The sequence below is a fragment of the Lissotriton vulgaris genome, chromosome 9 (genome assembly GCF_964263255.1).
Source record: "Lissotriton vulgaris chromosome 9, aLisVul1.2, whole genome shotgun sequence".
Lineage (NCBI taxonomy): Eukaryota > Metazoa > Chordata > Amphibia > Caudata > Salamandridae > Lissotriton > Lissotriton vulgaris.
Window position 1 is genome coordinate 72,128,819 of NC_141697.1, and position 21,066 is coordinate 72,149,884.

General features: G+C 48.8%; 1 protein-coding gene across 3 annotated transcripts in view; it reads left to right on the forward strand.

The window, feature by feature from the left end:
* The window catches only part of PCNX1 (pecanex 1), a 580,339-nt gene that overhangs the window by 537,232 nt on the left and 22,041 nt on the right, over positions 1-21,066 (forward strand). For all 3 annotated transcript variants that reach the window (XM_086937052.1, XM_086937051.1, XM_086937053.1), the window contains exon 33: positions 970-1,166. In XM_086937052.1, the coding sequence (XP_086793178.1) occupies positions 970-1,166 (197 nt within the window). The remainder of the gene's footprint in view (positions 1-969; positions 1,167-21,066) is intronic.

Genomic DNA, 21,066 nt, shown 5'->3' on the forward strand with positions numbered 1-21,066 from the left:
GACATCAGAAAGAAAAGGACATCAGCACACCATAGTGGCGGTCTTATAGTGGCCCCAACATCACATCCGGGACAGACGGACCTGATGCAGAGCCGTACAAGAGAATTTATTTTGAATTTTCTGGATCCAGTCCCGCACCTGGAGGAAATTCAGTTAGTCTCTACCAGAAAAGACTTTGCCAAAGGTAAGTAACTTGTTTTGTGAATACAGCAGACAGTCTCTTTTGTGCGTGTATTTTAACCTGTTTGCACTGATGAGCCGAGTTGTTTTGAATAACTTCAACAACCCTTGACTTTTGAGAAACGATTCATTGTTCCTGAAAGAAAGCCTTTCTTTCATTGATATATTGTGAGGAAGAGTGAAATTAAAATATGATTGTTCCTTCTGCTGTGACTGACCTAATATTCATGTTACGCATTGTATACGAAATCTCTGAAATAAGAGGTGTCGCTCTTTGGGTTTATACTTCATATTTCCATAGGTGCTTCCATTGGTAGCCAGGAAAACCTTTTTAATGGTGGCCGAGGGAGTGAGATTAGCAATATATTAATAGCTGTGCAGCACTTGTTGTTTGAGTGCCGCACGTGCAAAGAGCCTGCTGCAGAGTACAGGCAGAATGATAGTGGTAACGATGAAACCTGATTTCCATACGTTCATGAGACACAAGCTATTTGAAAATGTGTATTTATTGCCGTGAAGAGCGAGATTGGCGTTCAGTTTCATGGTTTCTGCACATATTGCAAGGCTATCTTCACTAAAGAGGATACGTTTACAAATCCATATGTTTTGGAAATGTCAAATTGATTAAGCGTAGCTGCACTGTGCAAGTCAATATGCATGTATCCTGTGCATGTGAGTTACCTCTGAATGATTTAAGCCCACAGAAATTATAATGTATGCTGTGTTTTGTGCATGATCACTCAGATGTTTGACATACGTTAATTAGTTGTGTCTGTTAATTATCTCTAGATTAAGAAAAGGCTGTGGCGCTGGTTGTAACAGTGGTGGAAACATTGAAGATTCCGACGTTGGAGGTGGGGTTACAAGTAACAATGGAACATCATCAAATGAGTCGCAGAGCAGTGTTTCCCAAGGAAGTTTTGGAACATCAGGACATGGACTTGGAGCAGGTCTCCATCCTCCTGTCATGCCTCACCCAACACTAGGTCAGTTGAAGTTGTAACTAAAAAGTGAGCTAGCAGGAAGTCTACATTGCCTTTTCCCAAACCTTCATTGTCACACCCCAGTGTATTATTATATGATGAAGAGTTTTCTGCTAGTGTTGTTCCAGCACATTCCTCACCTTATGAGACTCCTTCCTGTGCTTACCTGGACCCAGAAACTTTTTTGCCCTGCCTAGGATGTGGATGTACGTTACCAATTTGTGATCCTTCTGTTTGGTTTGACTAGAGCTGCATAAGTCTTCACAAAGACAATGGCAGTGGTTGCCCCCCCTATCTCAGACATTTAGGAATCCCAGCGTTTCCATATTTGAACTACTGGCCCCTCATAGAGATGAGCTGGTGTTGCACCACCTACAGGTGAGACAATCTTTGCTGTATTAGCTCTGATTTTCCAGCAATAGGCACAAGTCTCCTGGTGCCTTCTCTGGGCATCCTGTTCATAGGGGCTGTACTTGACCAAATTGGACTTTCCACCTACTTCGAGGATAAAGGGTATTTTGGTGTGATTGAGGTTTTGGAACAGGGCACATGTTCCAGTCCTGATGATATTACACCTGCTGGCTTCCTGCATCCTTATGCTGACACTTGCATGCTGGCAGAAGGGCCCTTTAGTAGTTCCTCTGCAGGCAGTGGTTCTAAGATGTTGGAAATCTCTTGCTCTGTGGTGATCTTTAGGACACTGTGGCGGATTTGATGTAGTGGAGTATAGAGGAGAACCTGTGCATGGGATGCCCTTCCAGCCTCCACATGTAGTGGTTATGGTGGTAAAAGATGCTTCCACCCTATTGTGGGAAGCCCATCTGGAGGAACTGGAGATTTGAGGCCCTTGGTCTTTAATTGAGCATCTGTTGTACTTCAGTTGCTGGAGCTGCATGCAATTTGGCTGTAACTCAGGGTCTTCGTGCCATCTCTTTGCAGCCAGCCAGTCTACATCTTGACGGATAACACACCTATGATGTGGTTGATCAATAAACTGAAAGGAGTGGGGTTGTACCTTGTCTGTTGAGAAGTAATATGACTCTGGTCCATGTGCAAGCACAACCGATTTGGTTGGTTGCCGACCATCTGGTTGGCACTCTAAATGCTCGAGGAGACAGTCTGAGTCCGCATCACCTTGCTGACTGAGTGGAGGCTTCACCCTGTGGTGGTCTGATATATGTTTGATCTTTGGGGCACACCTCAACTGGACTAAATCGCCACTCATAACAACAACCTATGCCTGACTTTTTGTGCCCTCCAGTATCTGTTGCAGGAGGTTTTGAGAGATGTGTTTCGGTTGAGGTGAAGCATTCTGCTTCATTATGCATTTCCCCCTTACCCTTGATTTCTCAGGTGCTGAAGAAGATTTACCTCGACTGGGCCCAAGTCACCCTAATAGCTACGGATTGGCCAAGGTGGGTGTAGTATGTGTACCTGGTGAACCTTTTTCTTCTGCCTTCCGTTCCGCCTCCCTCACAGGGTAGACCAGACCTCATGTTGCAATCACAGAGGCAGTTGCTGCACCCCAACCTCCAGAGCCTCCACCTTACGCCTGGAGATTTAGCAGGGGCACCTCAATGCTGTTTGTCTACCTTCTGAAGTGGTGGATGTAATCCTTAATTCCTGCAGACACTCTACCAAAACGGTATGTTCTGGGAGAAGAAGTAGGTTCATCAAGTGGTGTGCAGACAATTCAGTAGAACCTATAAATACCCACTTGTCAGACATCTTGTACTTCACCCTGCCATTAGCTCAACTGTTTTTTGCTGTGGATACTGTAAAGGGCTACTTGCCTTGTCAGCCTTTCTCTCCCTTCCAGACAACTGCCTCTGTTCAAATCACCAAAAATTGAAAGGGTCCTGAAGGGCAAACTAGCATGCTCTCCCCTTCTACTTTCATAATGCCTCACTGGGACCTTAATCTTCTCATATTTTTAATGTGTTCTCCATTAGAACCTTTGCACTAACTGGTGTCTTACTAGGCACATGGTCCAAGCCTAGCACAGGGGCTCCTGTGAATAGGACAATTGCATGCTGGCATCGCACGGCTCCAGACAACCCAAAGTATTTCAGCTAACACCCCACCCCTGAAAGTTTGGTGGTGTAGGCTTCTATCTCCCAGGGCGCATTCCATCCGCCCCTTCGATCAGGGAATCCAAGAGATTGGAATCACTTGTGAAGATGTTTACTTCCTCCAGCCTCGCAATGCGGTCGGTGAAGATTGCATGCTTATTGGGCCGTTTCTCCCATTCCTTTTCGGGGATGAATGCACAAGTGCTGCCACAAGTCCCAGGTTTTGCTCTCCCAAGCGGTTAAAGACAGGACAGAGGTTTCCAGATAAAGTGGTGCTTCATTCTTGCAGAAGGTGGTGACCCCATTCAATTTGGGTCAGTCAATCGACCGGCCCGCCACCTTTTCTACCTGCGTCCCTCTAAAGAAGAAGAGCGTCTCCACTGTCGGGACCCAAAAAGAGCATTGTCGTTCTACCTTGACTGCACAAAAGATTTCCGGGTGGACGATCAACTCTTTGTGGGATACGTGGTGGCAAAGAAAAGTTAGGCAGTGCAGAAAAGGACATTTCTTGCTGGGTCGTTCTCTGCAGAAAAATCTATGCATTGGCTAAGAAGCAGCCCCCTGACAGATTAATAGCCCTTTCCACCAGGGGAAAGGCTGTGGCTATGTCCTTGGCTTGGGGTGTCCCGTTACTGGACATCTGCCAGGCAGCAACATGGGCGTCTCTGCACACATTTGCCAAGCACTACTGCTCAGATAGTCCAGTCCACAAGGCCGGGTATTTTGCCCGTTCGGTACTGCAGGACTTTCCAGTGTGAGGAATTTGTCTGCAGCCCACCGCCAGGAGGGTATGGCTTGAGTATCTAATCTAAGGTAAGGAATCTGCAGCTAGAGGTCTGTATCAGATGAACAAGTTACTAACCTTCAGTAACGCATTATCTGGTAGAGACAATATCTAGCTGCAGATTCCTTACAGACCCACCCATGACTCCCCACTCTGCGGACTCATTCGTTAGGGCTAGGGTTACTTCCTTTTTTCAGGGCCCAATTTTGGCACACACTTTCGTCAGCCACTTCATGGCTCTGCACTTCTGGCATGGAAAAGTTAAAAGTACTGACATCCGCGCACATGAGAGACACCTATGTGGGTGACTGCGACATCATAACAGACGCTAATGACGCAGACATCACGCAGAGCCAAATGAAGCCACCCAACAGCATGCACAAGGGGTATTGCTCGAGCAAATGTTTCTGGTTCCAGCCTGACGCCTGGGAAATTCTAAGGTAAGGAATCTGCAGCTAGATATTGTCTCTACCAGATAATGCGTTACTGAAGGTAAGTAACTTGTTCGTTACACTTTAAGTTGCATATGTTCGTTGCGCTTTAAGTTGCATACTGGTGTATCTGAAAAAGACACGTTAGTGATAGATTCCATACCTTAGAATATCCCCAGGCGTCAGACTGGATCCGGAAAATTTTGCGTAGCAATACCCCTGCGCGCCGGCAGGCGGCTCCGCGTCCGTCGTCGGCGTCGTTAGCGCCGGAATGACGTTGTCGGAGTACTTAGACGCCGGCATGCGCGCTGACGTCGGTTCTTTTTTTCCGCGCCAGCTAGCTTCGATCCGGAGAAGCTCTAACCCTTAGTCTTTTTTGACTAAACTTTTTGATCTTTTTGATCATTTCTCTACTCGAGTCTTCGACTCCAACGGTGCCGGTAGGGATGCCCGGGTTTAAACCCTGTTCCAAGTGCGACCGACTGATGCCGGTTACCGACCCCCATCGCCGGTGCCTCAAGTGTTTAGGCCTCGACCACGACGACCGCACCTGCTCTGACTGCCGGGCCCTGACGTCTAAAGCTAGGCGGGAGCGGACCCGCAAGCGACTGGAACTCCGGCAGTCGGCCCCACGCCGCTCCAGGTCCCGGTCCCACGGGAGGTCGAGGGACCGGTCGCGGGGTCGGAGCCCTCGCAGCTCCGGGAGTGGACATCGGTCGTCAGGATCCAAGTCCTCAGGTAAGAGGCATGAGAGGTCGGAGAGACATTATCGTTCCTCCGACCCACCCCGACGATCGCGCGATGCGGCCGGGGGTTCCAGTGACACCACCCACGCGGTTCCAACGGAGTCGCAGTCGTCGCCACCTGCCCCACACCTTCGGGTCCCTGGGCAAGACGCGACGCCTGAGGAGATCGAGCGGTACCTCATGGCCTTGAGGTCCCTCCCTCCTCAGCCGAGTTCCGTGGCGCCTCCGGGCCCAACGGCCCAGGCTGGAGGGCCTAGCGGGTCGGGTGCTTCGGCTCCGACGCCGTCTGGCGCTTCGGCCCCGGTGCCGCCAGCGACTTCAGTCCCGGCGCCGCAGGCCCTCTCTGGATCCGCTTCCGGATCCGGGTCGTCGCCGGTCGACCTCACCGGCGCTGGCCCTAAGGGTGTCGCCCCCGGCGCCGGCTATGGGCACCGTCCCTGATCCTACCCTCGGTCCGGTTCTGGCACTTGGAGATTTCTATTTCCATGAACAGGACCCATCTGTTGACCCAGAACTACAGGAGATGGGTGACGAGGGTGATTGGGAGGGGTCTGAGGACCCTCTGGCACGGGAGTGCCAGTCACCACAGGACTGGACATATGAGCTTGGGGAGACCAGTGGGATTGACACTTCGCCAGACACTGGATTTGTCTCCCCTCCCACAGTGGCTACGGAGGAGGGTGCTGCTTATAGTGTAGTGTTGACGCGGGCGGCCAAGGTCTTAAACCTTGAGCTCCCTGTCGCGGCCGTGATGACTAACCTCCTCACTGAGGTCCTTAAACCGCAGGCAAGCTCCAATGAGCCTCTGCTGTCGTTTTATGAGGCCTTGTGTGAGGTTCTTGTGGGCACTTGGTCCAAGCCCGCCACAGGTCTGCCTGTGGATAGGAACGTGGCCAGACTCTACCGCCCGGCCTGGGCGACCCTTGCTTTTTGTCCACCCACCCCACCCCCGAGAGCCTGGTCATCCAGGCCTCCACTTCCCAGACCGCATTCCCGACGGCTCCGTCCGATTGGGAATCCAAGAGGTATGAGCAGTTCGGGAAGGTGTTCTCGTCCCTGAGTTTGGGACTGCGGTCAGTCAATACCGCATGCCTCTTGGGCAGCTACACCCACACCCTGTGGGACGCGGACGTGCTGCCACAATGTCTGGAGGAGGTCCGATCAAAACTCACCCAAAACCTTGCGGAGGGTCGAGATACAGCACGGTATTCCATCTGGTGTGGGCTGGATACCACGGACTCACTGGGCAGGGCGATGGCAACGACGGTGGCGGTTCAACGCCACGCCTGGTTGAGGTCCGCCAACTTTTCGGCCGATGTCCAGGGCACTCTCCTTTGGCGACAAGGCAGACCATGCGCTTGAGCGATTTAAGGACTCCAGGGCTACGGCCAAGTCCTTGGGCCTCTCGGGCCCCATGCCAGCAAACGGGTGCCTTTTGCTCCTTTCGTGGCTACGGAAGGGGCGCCCCCACACATGCTGCCAGCCACGCGCCGCAGAATGTTCAACAGCGCGGTGGCGGCCGTGGAAACCGCCGTCGCGGCGGTCGGGGACAACGGCGCGGCCAGTCCACACCTACCCCCGCAGCACCTGCCTCAAAATCCTCCTAGTCTATGCTTTCAGGCCCATGTGACGCCAGTGGGGGACAGGGTTCGCCATCACCTCTTCCACTGGCGCACCGTCACGTCGGACAGGTGGGTGCTGCAAATCGTCCGAAGGGGCTACTCCCTCCCCTTCGAGGGGACCCCTCCAGCCATGCCACCGCAATTCCACCGCGTGTCGGGGGATCACTTGCAACTTCTGCAAGAGGAAGTCACGGCCCTCTTGGCCAAGGGGGCCATTGAGCGCGTTCCTGGGCCAGAAGTAGGGTGTGGTTGTTACTCCCACTACTTTCTGGTACCCAAGAAGGGCAAAGGGTGCCTACGCCCTATCTTGGGCCTACGGAACATCAACGGCTTCCTCCGGAAGGAGAAGTTCAAGATGCTGACTCTGGCTCAGGTCTTAGCTGCCCTGGACCCAGGAGACTGGATGGTAGCGTTGGACTTGCCCGCTTATTTTCACATCCCCGTCCTGCCGGCCCACCGGTGTTACCTCAGGTTCACGGTAGCCCACGAGCACTTTCAATTTACCGTGCTCCCCTTCGGCCTTACCAGCGCCCCACGGGTGTTCACCAAAGTGATGGCGGTGGTCGCAGCCCATCTGCGCAGGTTAGGGGTTTCAGTCTTCCCCTACCTCGACGACTGGTTGTTGAAGCCGGGCTCGCCCCAGACAGTCGTCAGCCACCTCCAGACTACGGCCGATCTCCTGCATCTGCGGGGGTTCTCCATCAACGTGCCGAAGTCACACCTGTGTCCCTCTCAGAAGCTCCTCTTCATCGAAGCGGTTCTGGACTCTGCACAGTTTCAGCTTTATCCACCCGAACAGCGGGTTCGGGATATTCAGGCTCTGATTCCGATCTTTCAGCCTTTATCCCGGGTCTCGGTCAGGTTGACGCTGCGGCTTCTGGGGATGATGGCCTCCTGCATCCTTCTGGTGCATCACGCCCGGTGGCGGATGCGGGCTCTGCAGTGGGACCTGAAGTTTCAGTGGGCCCAGCATTCGGGCAACTTGTCTGACCATGTCTTGATCTTGGAGGGCACTGCAAGACAGTTGCAGTGGTGGCTCACGGACCGCGATTTGTTCAGTGGCAGATCCCTCTCCCTACCCCACCCGGAGCACGTAGTTGTGATGGACGCGTCCCTCCTGGGCTGGGGGGGCCATATGGGAGAGGCGGAGATCAGAGGTCTCTGGTCTCCGGCGGAGTCCCAGCTCCACATCAACCTTCTGGAGCTGCGGGCGATCCGACTTGCACTGAAGGCATTCCTCCCCTCTCTCCGGGGGAGTATAGTGCAGGTGTTCACGGACAACACCACCGCCATGTGGTACTGCAACAAAGAGGGCGGGTGGGGTCGTGGACCCTATGCCAGGAGGCTCTGCGCCTCTGGCAATGGCTGGAACATCAGGGCGTGACCCTGGTGGTTCAACACCTGGCAGGTTCCCTGAACGCCAGGGCTGACGAACTCAGCCGTCGGTACATGATGGATCACGAATGGCGTCTGAACTCTGACGTGGCGCAAGGCCTCTTTCAGCAGTGGGGAGAGCCTTGATTAGATCTAATCGCCACAGAAGAGAACGCGCAATGTCATCAGTTTTGCTCGTTGGAATTTCCAAGGCGCTCTGAGATGCTTTTCGTCGCAAGTGGAGTTGCGGTCTATTGTACGCCTTTCCGCCTATACCACTTCTGCCCAGAGTGCTGAAGAAGATCAGGCGCGACCGGGCCCAGGTTATCCTTGTGGCTCCGGACTGGGCACGAAGATACTGGTATCCTGAGCTACTCAGCATGTCAGGCGATCCCCCGATTAGTCTGCCTCTTCGGGAGGACCTTCTGTCGCAGCAGCAGGGGACGGTCCTCCACCCGAACCTGTCAAGTCTCCACCTACAAGCTTGGATATTGAGCGGCGACAGTTGAGGTCATTTGACTTGCCTCCCGAAGTCTGTAATGTCATTCTGGCAGCCAGGCGTTCCTCCACAAAGTCTGTATACGCCTGCAGGTGGAACAGATTTGTGGCATGGTGCACAGCAAAGGCTGTGGATCCACTCTCTGCACCCCTTTCTGAGGTTCTCCTCTTCCTTCTTTCTCTTGCCCAGCAGGGCTCTGCTCTGGGCACTATCAAGGGCTACCTTTCTGCCCTTTCCACCTTCTTACGGCTGCCTGATCAGCCTTCCTTGTTCAAGTTCCCGATTGTAAATAGGTTTTTGAAGGGCATCACACACGTTTCCTCTTGTTCCTTTCGTGATGCCCCAGTGGGACTTGAATCTTGTACTTACCTACCTAATGTGTGCTCCCTTTGAGCTGCTCCATAACTTTTCCTCTCCGTCTTCTTACCTTGAAGACTGTTTTCCTGGTTGCCATCACCTCTGCCAGGAGAGTGAGTGAGCTCCAGGCTCTTTCTTCTACACCTCTTTTCCTCTCTGTTCATCCGGACAAGGTTGTGTTGCGGACGAGACCCTCTTTCCTGCCCAAGGTTGTCAAGGCATTCCACATCGGGCAGTCCATTACCTTGCCCACCTTCTTTCCGCCTCCGCATCCCTCGAAAGAGGAAGAGAGGCACCACCGTCTGGACCCAAAACGTGCGCTCTCTTACTATCTGGATCGCACATGCCAGTTCCGGGTAGATGACCAACTCTTTGTTGGTTACTTGGGCGCAAAGAAGCGAAAGGGGGTGCACAAGCGGACCATCTCGCGGTGGATCATCTTGTGTATCCAGGCATGTTACTCCTTGGCAAAGAAGGAACCCCCTGTTGAACTACGGGCTCATTCTACCCGGGCCACGGCGACTACCACTGCCCTGGGCCGAGGAGTGCCCTTGCAGGATATTTGCCAGGCAGCTACGTGGGCCTCGCTGCACACGTTTGCAAGACATTATTGCCTGGACAGCCAGGTCCGGAGGGATGGCTTCTTTGGCCTTTTTATCCTCCAGGACTTTCTGGTGTGATTATTTGTTCGCAGACCCACCACCGGGGTTGGTATTGCTGGGGTATCTATTCTAAGGTAAGGAATCTATCCCTAACGTGTCTCTTTCAGATGCACAAGTTACTACTTGTGTAACGATGTATCTGTAAGAGACATTAGTTAGTGATAGATTCCTTACCGACCCACCCATCCTCCCCGTTCTGCGAACCTATATCTAGGGTTAAGGTCATCCCATTTCAGGGCCCTAGTTTCATGGCACCAATGATGGTTCTATCATGGCTCTGCGTATCTGGCGCGGAAAAGCTGTGTATCAGAACTGACGGCAGCGAGCATGGGCGGGGTCTAAGTACTCCGACGACGTCATTCCGGCGCTAACGACGCTGACGACGGACGTGGAGCCGCGGACGACGCCTGCCGGCGCGCAGGGGTATTGCTACGCAAAATTTTCCGGATCCAATCTGACGCCTGGGGATATTCGAAGGTAAGGAATCTATCACTAACTAATGTCTCCTACAGATATATCGTTACACAAGTTTTACCTTGTGCATTTGGGTATTAAACTAGTGCTAATAAACAAACCTTTTTCCAGACCGTGTTACCATGGGCAAAAATGACATTATATTGAACTTATTCGATCACAATTACACAGCATAATGTGCATTTTATTGCTGCATATTTTAGTAAACCCTGCTACATAATTTGGCCCACTCGTGCTGTATAAATGAGTGTCCCTGCGTATAAGCTACACGTTAATGCTGACAGACTGGCACAGCGAGGTAACGTTTGCTAGTGAAATATGCAGTGATCTGCAGTTCACGAGTTAAAACTGCAGGAAGTTCAATTCAGCCTTCCAATATTCTGGTAGGGTGGTAAAGTGTGCTTCATTAATATGGGCAACAGTGCTTACAAACAGCAGAAGTGAGGTATGAAGCACTGGGAGGGGGGTAAAAGACTGCAAGCTAACTATATTTGTGAAGTTGTGAGAGGTTAGGATCATCACCGTGTGTACACTGCAGTATTACAATGTACATCAACATTTATGTTTAAAATATCGGAAAAAGTTACATTTTACTTAGCACCTGGGAAAATTGCACCTCATATTTTTCGAAGTAGTTTAAATGCAGATGTAAAGCTGCAGTGGGGCACAGTTTGCATCCATCCTTTGGCAAGGGAATAAAATGACAGCTGTGCAAAGGTGTTGGGTAGCTGACTGATAATTATGTGATACCTTCTTCAAAAGTTCACACCCCAGCTATAGTAACCTAAGAGTTCTCTTCTAGGGGATCCTCATCAATAGTCATAAGCATTAGAATATTCCCGCCCATGCGCGGGACCCCGGAAACATTATATTATATGTGCCCCACATATATATATATCCATATATATTACCTACTGGCGGTCGCCAGTAGGTAGTTATAGTTAGGATTGTTTTCCATAGGGAATCCGCAACATTCTATTGGGAATAACTTTGGCACCGGTTGAGGAATCTGCCTGAAATTCTCCTGAAATTTGCCTTGCTGCGCTCCGCTCCTTCCCTGAAAGTTTGGGGGGGATTCGTCAAGCGGGGGCCCAAACGGGTCCCAAAACGTGTTTTCCCCATGTTAATTTCCATAGGGCGGTTGGACTCACTTTTAGCCCGAACGGCTGAATGGATTTCCACCAAACTTGGCAAAATTGTAGGGACTGGTAGCCCGATGTGCCTTTGCTATGTCTCAAGATATGTGCTCCAGTGGATTTTGAGTAATTTAGGTAAAAAAAAAAAATATATATATATATATATATATATGTATATGTATATATATATATATATATATATATATATATATATATATATATATATATATATATACACATACATACATATAGTACAAATCTTCAAACACCACACTCCTGCTGTGGAAACGAAGACACGGACCCAATGGCTGCAGTAAAGGAGATTTTATTGGAAACCTCTCTGGTTACGCGTTTCGAGCAACTTGTGCTCTTGGTCGCGCACCAGGTCAGCTACAAATTTATACAATTTTTTTGAAGTGATGCTCCACCCATTTCCGTGAGTCACATGGTGTAAACATAAAAAAACACGTTTTTGTAATTTAGAATACGTGCACACCTATTTATACCATATAAAAACAGTGGGCTTGGCACTGAAACAAAATAACTGCATGAATGCAAATACTCTGATATATTACATATTAGACATGTACAACCTATTCGTCCTATGTATGATTTATCTAAGAGTCAAAATACACAATAATTTATATACACCTAGAAAAATATACTATCTATATACAATGTTCAGAGTGTATAAAAAAAAATATATATATACAAATATATACTCTATTTCTATATACAATTCTACATATATTACAAACAAAATCATGACTCCATGTGTCAATATCATAATCTTAGGGACTTATCCTAGATACATGAATCATACTAGTATGAATAATTCACGACTAAGATATATACATGTAAATTATGCATGCCATCACCCCTATATCAAAACCCAATTGTGATTCCTACCAATACGAACTGAGGTGAAAATGTGAGCTAAAAAACAGATTACTGGTTGATTTACAAAAAAATCATTAATCAACAATTCCTACTTAAAGTTGGTACAGAGAGATAATTATTTACATGGAGCAAATGTATATCAAGGTCTATGCAACTAAAGAATCTTGACTGGACTCCTATACGGTGCCACGTCGGCGCCATCAAGTGTCAGTTGTTACGTTCAGAGAGACCTTGGAAAGAAAGTATGAAAAAGACCACATGTGAATATTCTCTGGATATACTACTACAGGTTGTTATCAGGTAACCAGAAAAAATGCAGAGATAGACAAAATTACAACAGATGGTGTCAGTCTTCAGTGGTGTTTAACCCGTTCGGGTATTTGCTGTCTAGTTCAATTATATATTCGGTTTCTTTTCTGCGTAACAATTTTTCTCTGTCACCTCCTTGGATGAGGGGCGCTACCACATCAATAACATAGTATGTTAAGTTAGACAGATCATTGTTATGTGTGGATTTGAAATGCCGTGCTACCGGGTACGTACTGTCACTGTTTACTATGGCACGTAAGTGTTGCAAGATCCTGGCGTGCACCTGTAGCTTGGTACTGCCCACATAACGAAGGCCACAGGTGCACGTCAGGACATATATTGCAAACTCACTGTGACAATTGTAGTATCCTCGGATAGCTTTCCTCCTAGAACTAAACGGTGTATAGTAATAAGACGTGTTGACACCGAATTTACAAGCCCTACAAGAGGAGCATTTGTAGAAACCTTTTTGTTTCAACCAGGTACTGCCACTACCCAGTTCTGGACTGTTCTTAACTAGACAGTTGTGCATACTAGGTGCTCTTTTGTAAGTTATTGTGGGAGCACAGGGAATGATATCGCCCAAGACACTATCAGTTTGAAGGATAGGCCAGTGCTTCCTAACAATAGACCTTATTTGTCTTTCTTGTTTGCTGAATGCCAGTATGAGGCGAGGGGCAGGGTTATCTGACTCCATTTCTACACTTTCAGATGTCAGGAGTGATTCCCTTGGTTTAGCTCGGCAACGCCTAAGGGCGTTGTTTAAAACTTTATCTTTGTAGCCCCTAGCTTTCAATCTATTCATGGTGATTTGTGCCTCATGTTCGAAAATTTCAGGAGTGCTGCTGATCCTTTTCACTCTCAACAACTCCCCATACGGAATATTGGTTATTACGTGTTGGGGATGCTTGCTACTAGCGTGTAATATACTGTTACCAGTCGTAGGTTTACGGTATAATGATGTAGTAACAGTATTATTAGCAACGGTGACATGGACGTCTAGGAAATCTGCTTGCTCTCTGCTAATGTTAGCCGTGAAGAACAGATTGTCATTGTTCCGATTGAGTGCATCCACAAATAATCGAGCACTTTCCTCATCCCCCTCCCAAATACAAAACACGTCATCAATAAACCGTTTCCAGTATTGAACCTTATGAAATCCGGGAGTGTTAATGAGACCGCGCTCCTCCCACCAGCCCACATGTAAACATGCGTAGCTGGGGGAGAAGCACGATCCCATCGCCACGCCTCGCACTTGTCTCCAGACATTCTTGGCAAACATGAAATAATTGTTATGCAGGCACCAATGCACTAACTCACATAGCATCTTGTTGTGTGCATAATATTCACCAGAATGTAAACCAAGATAGTGTTTGATGGCGTCCAAACCTTTAGAGTGATCTATGGAAGTGTACAATGACTCGATGTCTAAAGTCAGTAAACACCAATTATCTCGCCACTGGATGGAATTCAGTTTGTTAAGAAAGTCCCCCGTATCTTTGAGATAACTGGGCAGGTCTTTGACAATATCCTGCAGAAAGAAATCTATATAATGTGAGATATTCTCTCCCATATATATATATATATATATATATATATATACATATACACGCGCGCACCGGGGCGCGAGTTCGCGAGCGGAAAGCTGATTGGCTCTCGGGTGTCTGTCAACATTCCAAACAGTCCGGAGCGGCCGCCATCTTGTGTCTCAGGAGGATCGAGACACAAGAGGTGGCAAAAGCAAAGGGGGAAATTACCAAAAGGGGGCAGGATAGACCCCCTAGATTTGATGTGGGGGCCATAAAAGGGCCCCGCGGGGCAAAAAAAAAATTGGTTTTTTTTTCGATTTTCGCGGGGGGAGCGCCCGGTACGCGCACCGGGGAGCGTACCATGGGGGAAAAAGAATGACAGATTTTTTTTTTAAAGTAGCATTTTTTTATAAATTGGAGGTAATTCTATAAAGAACAGTTTTTTTAATTCTTTTTGTTGTTTTATATTTTTGTTATTGTTTTTTGGAACATTTTTTACTTTTTTTGGCTTTTGTCATGAGTGATGTCACTGACCATGTCATGAGTGATGTAATATGTGACGCCATCAGCAGTGCATTGCGGGCGCGCAAGTTATAGTGAGTCCAACTAACTATAACATGGGGATTTCAATGGTTTTATGTCAGTAAAATTTCCAGCTAACTATAACTGGTGTGAAACCTATGGTTTTTTCTGTGAATATATATATATATATATATATATATATATATATATATATATCCAAAAAGTTCCAAAATAACAGTGCTCTCAGACCACAAACAACTCGACTCCAACTGCAACTCCAAGGGTGTTTATTCACCCTGTTTGTGGTCTGAGAGCACTGTTATTTTGGAACTTTTTGGATTTGCGATTACCGGCGTGCTCGGCCGGCATTGGTGCCACCTCCCTCGGGGCCGCAGGCAGCACGCCAGAGCGGACTTGGTAAATATATATATATATATATATATATATATATATATATATATATATATATATATATATATATATATATATATATATATATATATATATATATATATATATATATATATATATATATATATATATATATATATATATATATATATATATATATATATATATATATATATATATATATATATATATATATATACACATGCAATTGCAGCCTAATAAACACCAGAGCTGAATTATGCTGTAAAGAATTTCCATAAACCATGAACAAACATGCATTCTAAACATGAGAGACAACAACAGTTTTGTTTTAGAACTGTTTTAATGCTCAGAAAGCAGTGGAAATTCTCATGAAACACTGAAAGCATAGGAAGCTCCCAGGCTGCATTGCAAAACTACAGTCTAAAAAGACTGAAAAGCTAACCTGCAGTAAACTGACACTGTGCCTTTAAGGCACCCATGACCCCCAGCTTCCCATCATGCCTCAGGGGTGACAGTTATGTCAGTTGTTCTTTCCGGCTCCTTCAGGAAGGGCCCTGGTAACTCAGCTCCACTCTTTTCTGACTTTGTCAGAAAATTCCTTCATTATTCTGATTTTTTGACTTACTTTGACATTTTACATCAAGTCAAGTAAGTATCTGTCTTTATTGGCAGTTTTTTTGAGGTATTTTTTCTCAAAATGCCCTCACTCTTTGATAACTACCCTTCTTGTGGCAACATGAAGGCTAAAACAGACAGTCATGATGTCTGTATACTTTGTTTGGATATCAAAAGGAGACTAGCTCTAGAATGGGTTAATCTGACATTAATATGATAGATTACTATTAATTACATAGCGACTCAGTATCGTTTTGCCAAGTGGCAGTGGCACCTGTTGGGTGTCTTTAGAAAGCCCTCACCCACCAACCTAGTTGGTGGCATGCTTCATCATCGGGCCCACCCAGTGACACCTAGCGTGTCCCGGGTGTGCTTCGACGCCTGATTACAGCGGAGCAGGTATGTCACTGTGTGTGCGGTGTGGGGTGTTAAGGTATGTGAAATTAAAACGGCTTGGCGGATGGTCCCTGGGGTGAGGATACTTTATTAAAAGGGCCTCCGTCAGCGGTTAAAAATAAGGCTGTGGGACGTTAGAGGCGGGTTACGACCTCCTACGTCCTTGGAGTGTCAACATGTTTCAGCCAGTGCCTTATACTAATCTGGCTTTCTTCAGGACAATAAAATATGTGTGGGTTAAAATAGGGGTTGTGTAGTGTAGTCTATGTGTCTACGGGCCATCGGGCCCACCCAGTGACACGCTAGGTGTCACTGGGTGGGCCCGATGGCCCGTAGAGAGCTAGTCTCCTTTTGATATCCATACATATAAACCGGGGATCTGGACTAGCTTTCTGGTCCTCTCTCTCCCTCTTGATTCTCGCATGTATACTTTGTTTGCCTGATCATCATGACCCAAAGACCTGTCCTCACTGCGAGCGCCTGTCAGAAAGAACTCTTTAGGACAGGGAAGGAAATCGCATTTATGGCCTAGCCCAAAGGTCATCCAGTGGAAGATCTCCGGTGAAAAAGGGCTCCAAGAGGGCTAGATCACCTTCAAGGGACAAGTCTTCACGTCCTTCAGCTTCAGCGTCGGGCTCAGTGCTGAAGAAACAGCTACCGGTGGGTCATTTATCGAAAAAACGACCGTCAACGGTGGGCTCGCCGTCGAAAAGATCAGGTTCGTCGCCGACGGCGAGGATTCCAGCTCAGTCATCGAAATCCCCTCTGCCGTCGTCAACCAGGCGACGATCGGCATCGAGGGAGGTCACTCCTCCGCCATCGTCAACAGGGCGACGATCGGTGTTGAGAAAAGTGACTCCGCCGTCGTCAACCAGGTGACGATCGGCGTCGAGGACCATCACCCCTCCGCCATTGTCAACTCGGCGACAATCGGCGTCAAGGACGAAGACCCCTCCGCCGTCATCAACCCGGCGACTATCAGCGTCGAGGGATGTCACACCTCCGCCATCGTCATACAGACGACGATCGGCGTCGAGGCCCAAGATCCCTCCGCCGTTGATAACGAGACGCCGATCGGCGTCGGAGAGACTATCTTCGTCGGCGTCTCATCGGCGCTCGGCGTCGAGGGTGGCCAATACCCCTCCGCCGTCGTCGCATAGACATTCGACGTTGAGAGAGGAAGCTCAGTCGTCGGCTGGTCATCGCCGTTCGACGTCGAGAGACCATCATTCCTCGCATCGCTCGCCGTGGAGACATTCGACGCCAAGATTACTTGCTCCGTCGACGCCACAGAGGTTTCCGACGTCGAGAGAAAAGGTTCCATCGTCAGCAGTGCAACGCTGTTCGACGCCGAGAGACCAGTGTTAGTCAACGTCGAGGCATTCGACGTCAGAACACCCAACGTCGAGGGCTCATGAAAGGGCTGATTCGACGGCAAGGGACTCTGTGATTATGGTGGCTGAATCGGTTTCACGCCAGTCCTCTTCATCTTCTGGCTCCTCACATCACCCTCAAGGTCCAGAAGTCCGGTCAATAAAACAGCTTTACGACGGACAGATCCTTCTTCGGAGGGGGTGAGGTTGTCCCCAAGATGGTACCAACCGTTGGATCGTTGGCGAGACTCAGGGGCTGCCAAGCGGATGCGAGAGTACGCCAGTCCCAAGCACAGGTCTCCACTTCAAAGATTGGTGGCGAAAGTGGACAGACGCAGCCCTCCCAGGCGCCAAGCAGAAAGATTGCCTGTGAGGAGGCCATCCAGGTCTCGTTCTCCCAGAAGGGAAGAGCCGGCCAGATCTCGTTCTCCCAGAAGGGAAGATCCAGCCAGATCTCGCTCTCCAAGAAGAGAGGAGCATCCAAGAAGATAGTGTGAAAGGAGGCATGGTTCTCATCACAGGAGTCGAAGAACTCCATCGTCTTCTTCTTCTTCCTCAACCCAATCTTCCAGGAAAAATTATTCTCCCACGCTTACAGATAGTCCTATCTCCAGTGTTTCTCCAGTGGACGACATCAACACTTATCTAGATGTCTTGCAGAGAGGGGCTAAGAAACTGAACATTGATATGTCTGTCCCCCAAGTGGCTATGACAGTGATTTTTGAAACGTTGCATCAAAATCTGTTTCACGTCCATTACTACCCTTGGTACCGGGTATTATGGATCCTGTTAAAGGCATTTTTCTAACTCCAGCGACTATTAAGGCGGTGCTGGCTCGCATACAGAAGAAATACAAGCCAGCTGACTCCGACCCAGTCTTTGTGAAGGCTGACCCTCCAGCAGACTCTGTGATTGTAGCAGCGGCTCTGTAGACACATGCAGTGTCTGCCTCCTCCTCAGTGCCACCAGTCAGACAGCAAATCACAGGACTCGTGGGGTCGAAAAGTATGCAGTTCTGCCTCTTCTTCTCTAAAGATCTCCAGTGCGGCCGCTCTATTAGGTAGATATGATAGAGCCCTATGGGATTCCATGGATCGTTTCAAGTCCAAACTGCCAAAAGAGGACCAGAAGGACTTTAAGGAAACGCTGACAGAAGGCTGCCTAGTGTCTAATCAAATAATTAGCACAGCGGCGGACGGCGCAGTGCTAGCGGCTCATTCTTATTCTCATGGAGTTTGTGCCAGGAGGTCTTCTTGGCTGCGCCTCACAGGCCTCAAGCCCGATGCACAACAACGCATCTTAAACCTTCCTTTTTCTGGTTCTTCTCTCTTCGGGAAACACGCTGACGAGGAGATGAGTGGAATGAAGACTGAGCTGGACACTGTGAAAGCGGTCGGTCTAGAGAAGAAAAAGGAGTTCAAGCGCCGCTTTAAGACCAACAAGGGCAAAGGGGCTCAACAGAGGGTTCAAACCCCTCAGTGGTTCCAAAACAAGAGTCAAGGCAAGTCCTAATTTCGAGGAGGCAAATCGGGCAGAACTAGAGGAGGTCACCAGCAGTCCTCTAACACGGCGAGGGGAGGAAAAACTTGAGCAGTGGCTTCCTCTGGCGCCATTGCCCACTCCAGGGGGAGGAAGTGCTTCACAACATCTGGCAGAGTGGGTCAGCATCACAAAAGATCGTTGGGTGCTGAATATACTGCGCAATGGATACACGCTACGTTTTCGTGCGCTCCCAAAGAACTTTCCTCCGAAGAAATCTCTTCCCCACCAGTTGGAACTACTCCGGAGAGAGGTGAAAATTCTTCTGCAAAAAAGAGCCATAGAAAGAAGTACCTCCCTCTCAAAGGGGAAAAACAGTCTACTCCAGATATTTTCTTGTTCCCAAAAGAGATCAGGAGGACAAGTTCAGACCCATCCTAGACCTTCGTCTTCTAAACAAGGTCATAGTCAAGGAAATGTTCCGCATGCTAGCTCTTCACCAAATATGTCCACATCTGCAAGTCGGGGATTGGATGTGTTCGGTGGATCTGCAAGATGCATAGTTTCACATCCCGATTGCACTGCGTCACCAAAAGTACTTGAGGTTTGTGATCGGCAACAAACATTACCAGTACAAAGTGCTGCCCTTCGGGCTCAAGTCCGCACAACGAGTCTTCACCAAATGCATGGCAGTGGTGGAGGCTTTCCTTCACAAAAAGGGACTTTTCATCTATCCGTACCTGGACGACTAGCTCATAAAAGGTCCATCTCCTGTACAGGTAGCGAACGATTTCAAGCTTTGCCTGCGCCAGTTGCACAAACTCGGGCTCCACGTCAACATGGAGAAGTCAGTCCAGCGGCCAACACAGTCCATCCACTACCTAGGCTCTGTTCTGGACACAAAATCGGGAAAAGCGTTTCCTTCGGAGGAGAGAGACTTTTTTTCTATGCGGCAGAAATGCAGAGTTCTGCTTGAGTCTCGAAACCCAACAGTCCGACAGGTTGCCTCCATGCTAGGTTTCATGGCGTCCTGCATCTTTCTCATACCGAACGCCAGGTTGAGAATGCGCCCTTTACAGCAGGCTCTGGAGGACCAATGGGACCAAGCGACAGGATGTTGGGAGGACCGAATCAGTCTGCCCCAAGCAGTGAAGACTTCCATCAAATGGTGGACTCGACCGCAGAATGTTCTGGTGGGAGTGCTTTTTCACCAACCACTCCCAACACAGTCAATAGTGACAGACGCTTCTCTACAAGGCTGGGGGGCACACATGGGGTGCCTTTAGATTCAAGGTCGGTGGTCGGCGCAGGAGCAGAACTACCATATCAACATGCTTGAGCTCCGAGCGGTGCATCTTGCGCTCAAAGCTTTTCTTCCAGCGATCAAGACCAACTCAGTCCTGGTTCAGACAGACAATACAACCACCATGTTCTATCTGAACAAACAAGGAGGCACAAGGTCACGCCCTCTCTCCCTGGAATCACAGGCGATCTGGCACTGGCTTCTCGCTCGAAATCTCAGTGGTAGCAGTGCACCTTCCAGGCGAGTTAAACGTTAAGGCAGACGCACTCAGCAGGCACTTTGAAGATCAGCCAGACTGGGTGCTAAACGACGAGGTGGTAGACAAGCTTTTTCGTTGTTGGGGTCGTCCGACTATAGACTTGTTTGCAGACGACGAAAACAAAAAATGCCAATCCTTCGCGTCCAGATTCCACCGGCCAGAGACGCAGGGGAATGCTCTCTTGATGGATTGGTCAGAGACATTTGCTTACGCATTTCCTCCCCTATCGCTGATCACAAAGGTGGTTTCCAAGCTCCTCAGGTCGAACATGGAGATGATTCTAATAGCTCCGGACTGGCCACGACAGTGGTAGTACCCAGACCTTCTTCATCTGTCTGCGTGTCCACACAAACAGCTACCTTGCAGACCAGACTTGTTGAGCAAGATGAACGGGAGGATTCTGTATCCCAACATTCCGTCCCTGAACCTGACAGCATGGCTCCTGAAGTCCTGCAGTACGGACATCTGAACCTGCCTCCTGAATGTATGCACATTTTAAAAGAAGCTAAGAGGCCTTCCATAAGAGCGTCTTATGCTTTCAAGTGGAAGAGGTTTTATGTGGTGCAGGGAGCGTCGTCTTGACCCTACTACAGGGCAGGAGGAGGTTGTTCTACCATACCTCCTTTCCTTAGCAACATCTGGGTTGAAGTATGCTTCCATTAGAGTAC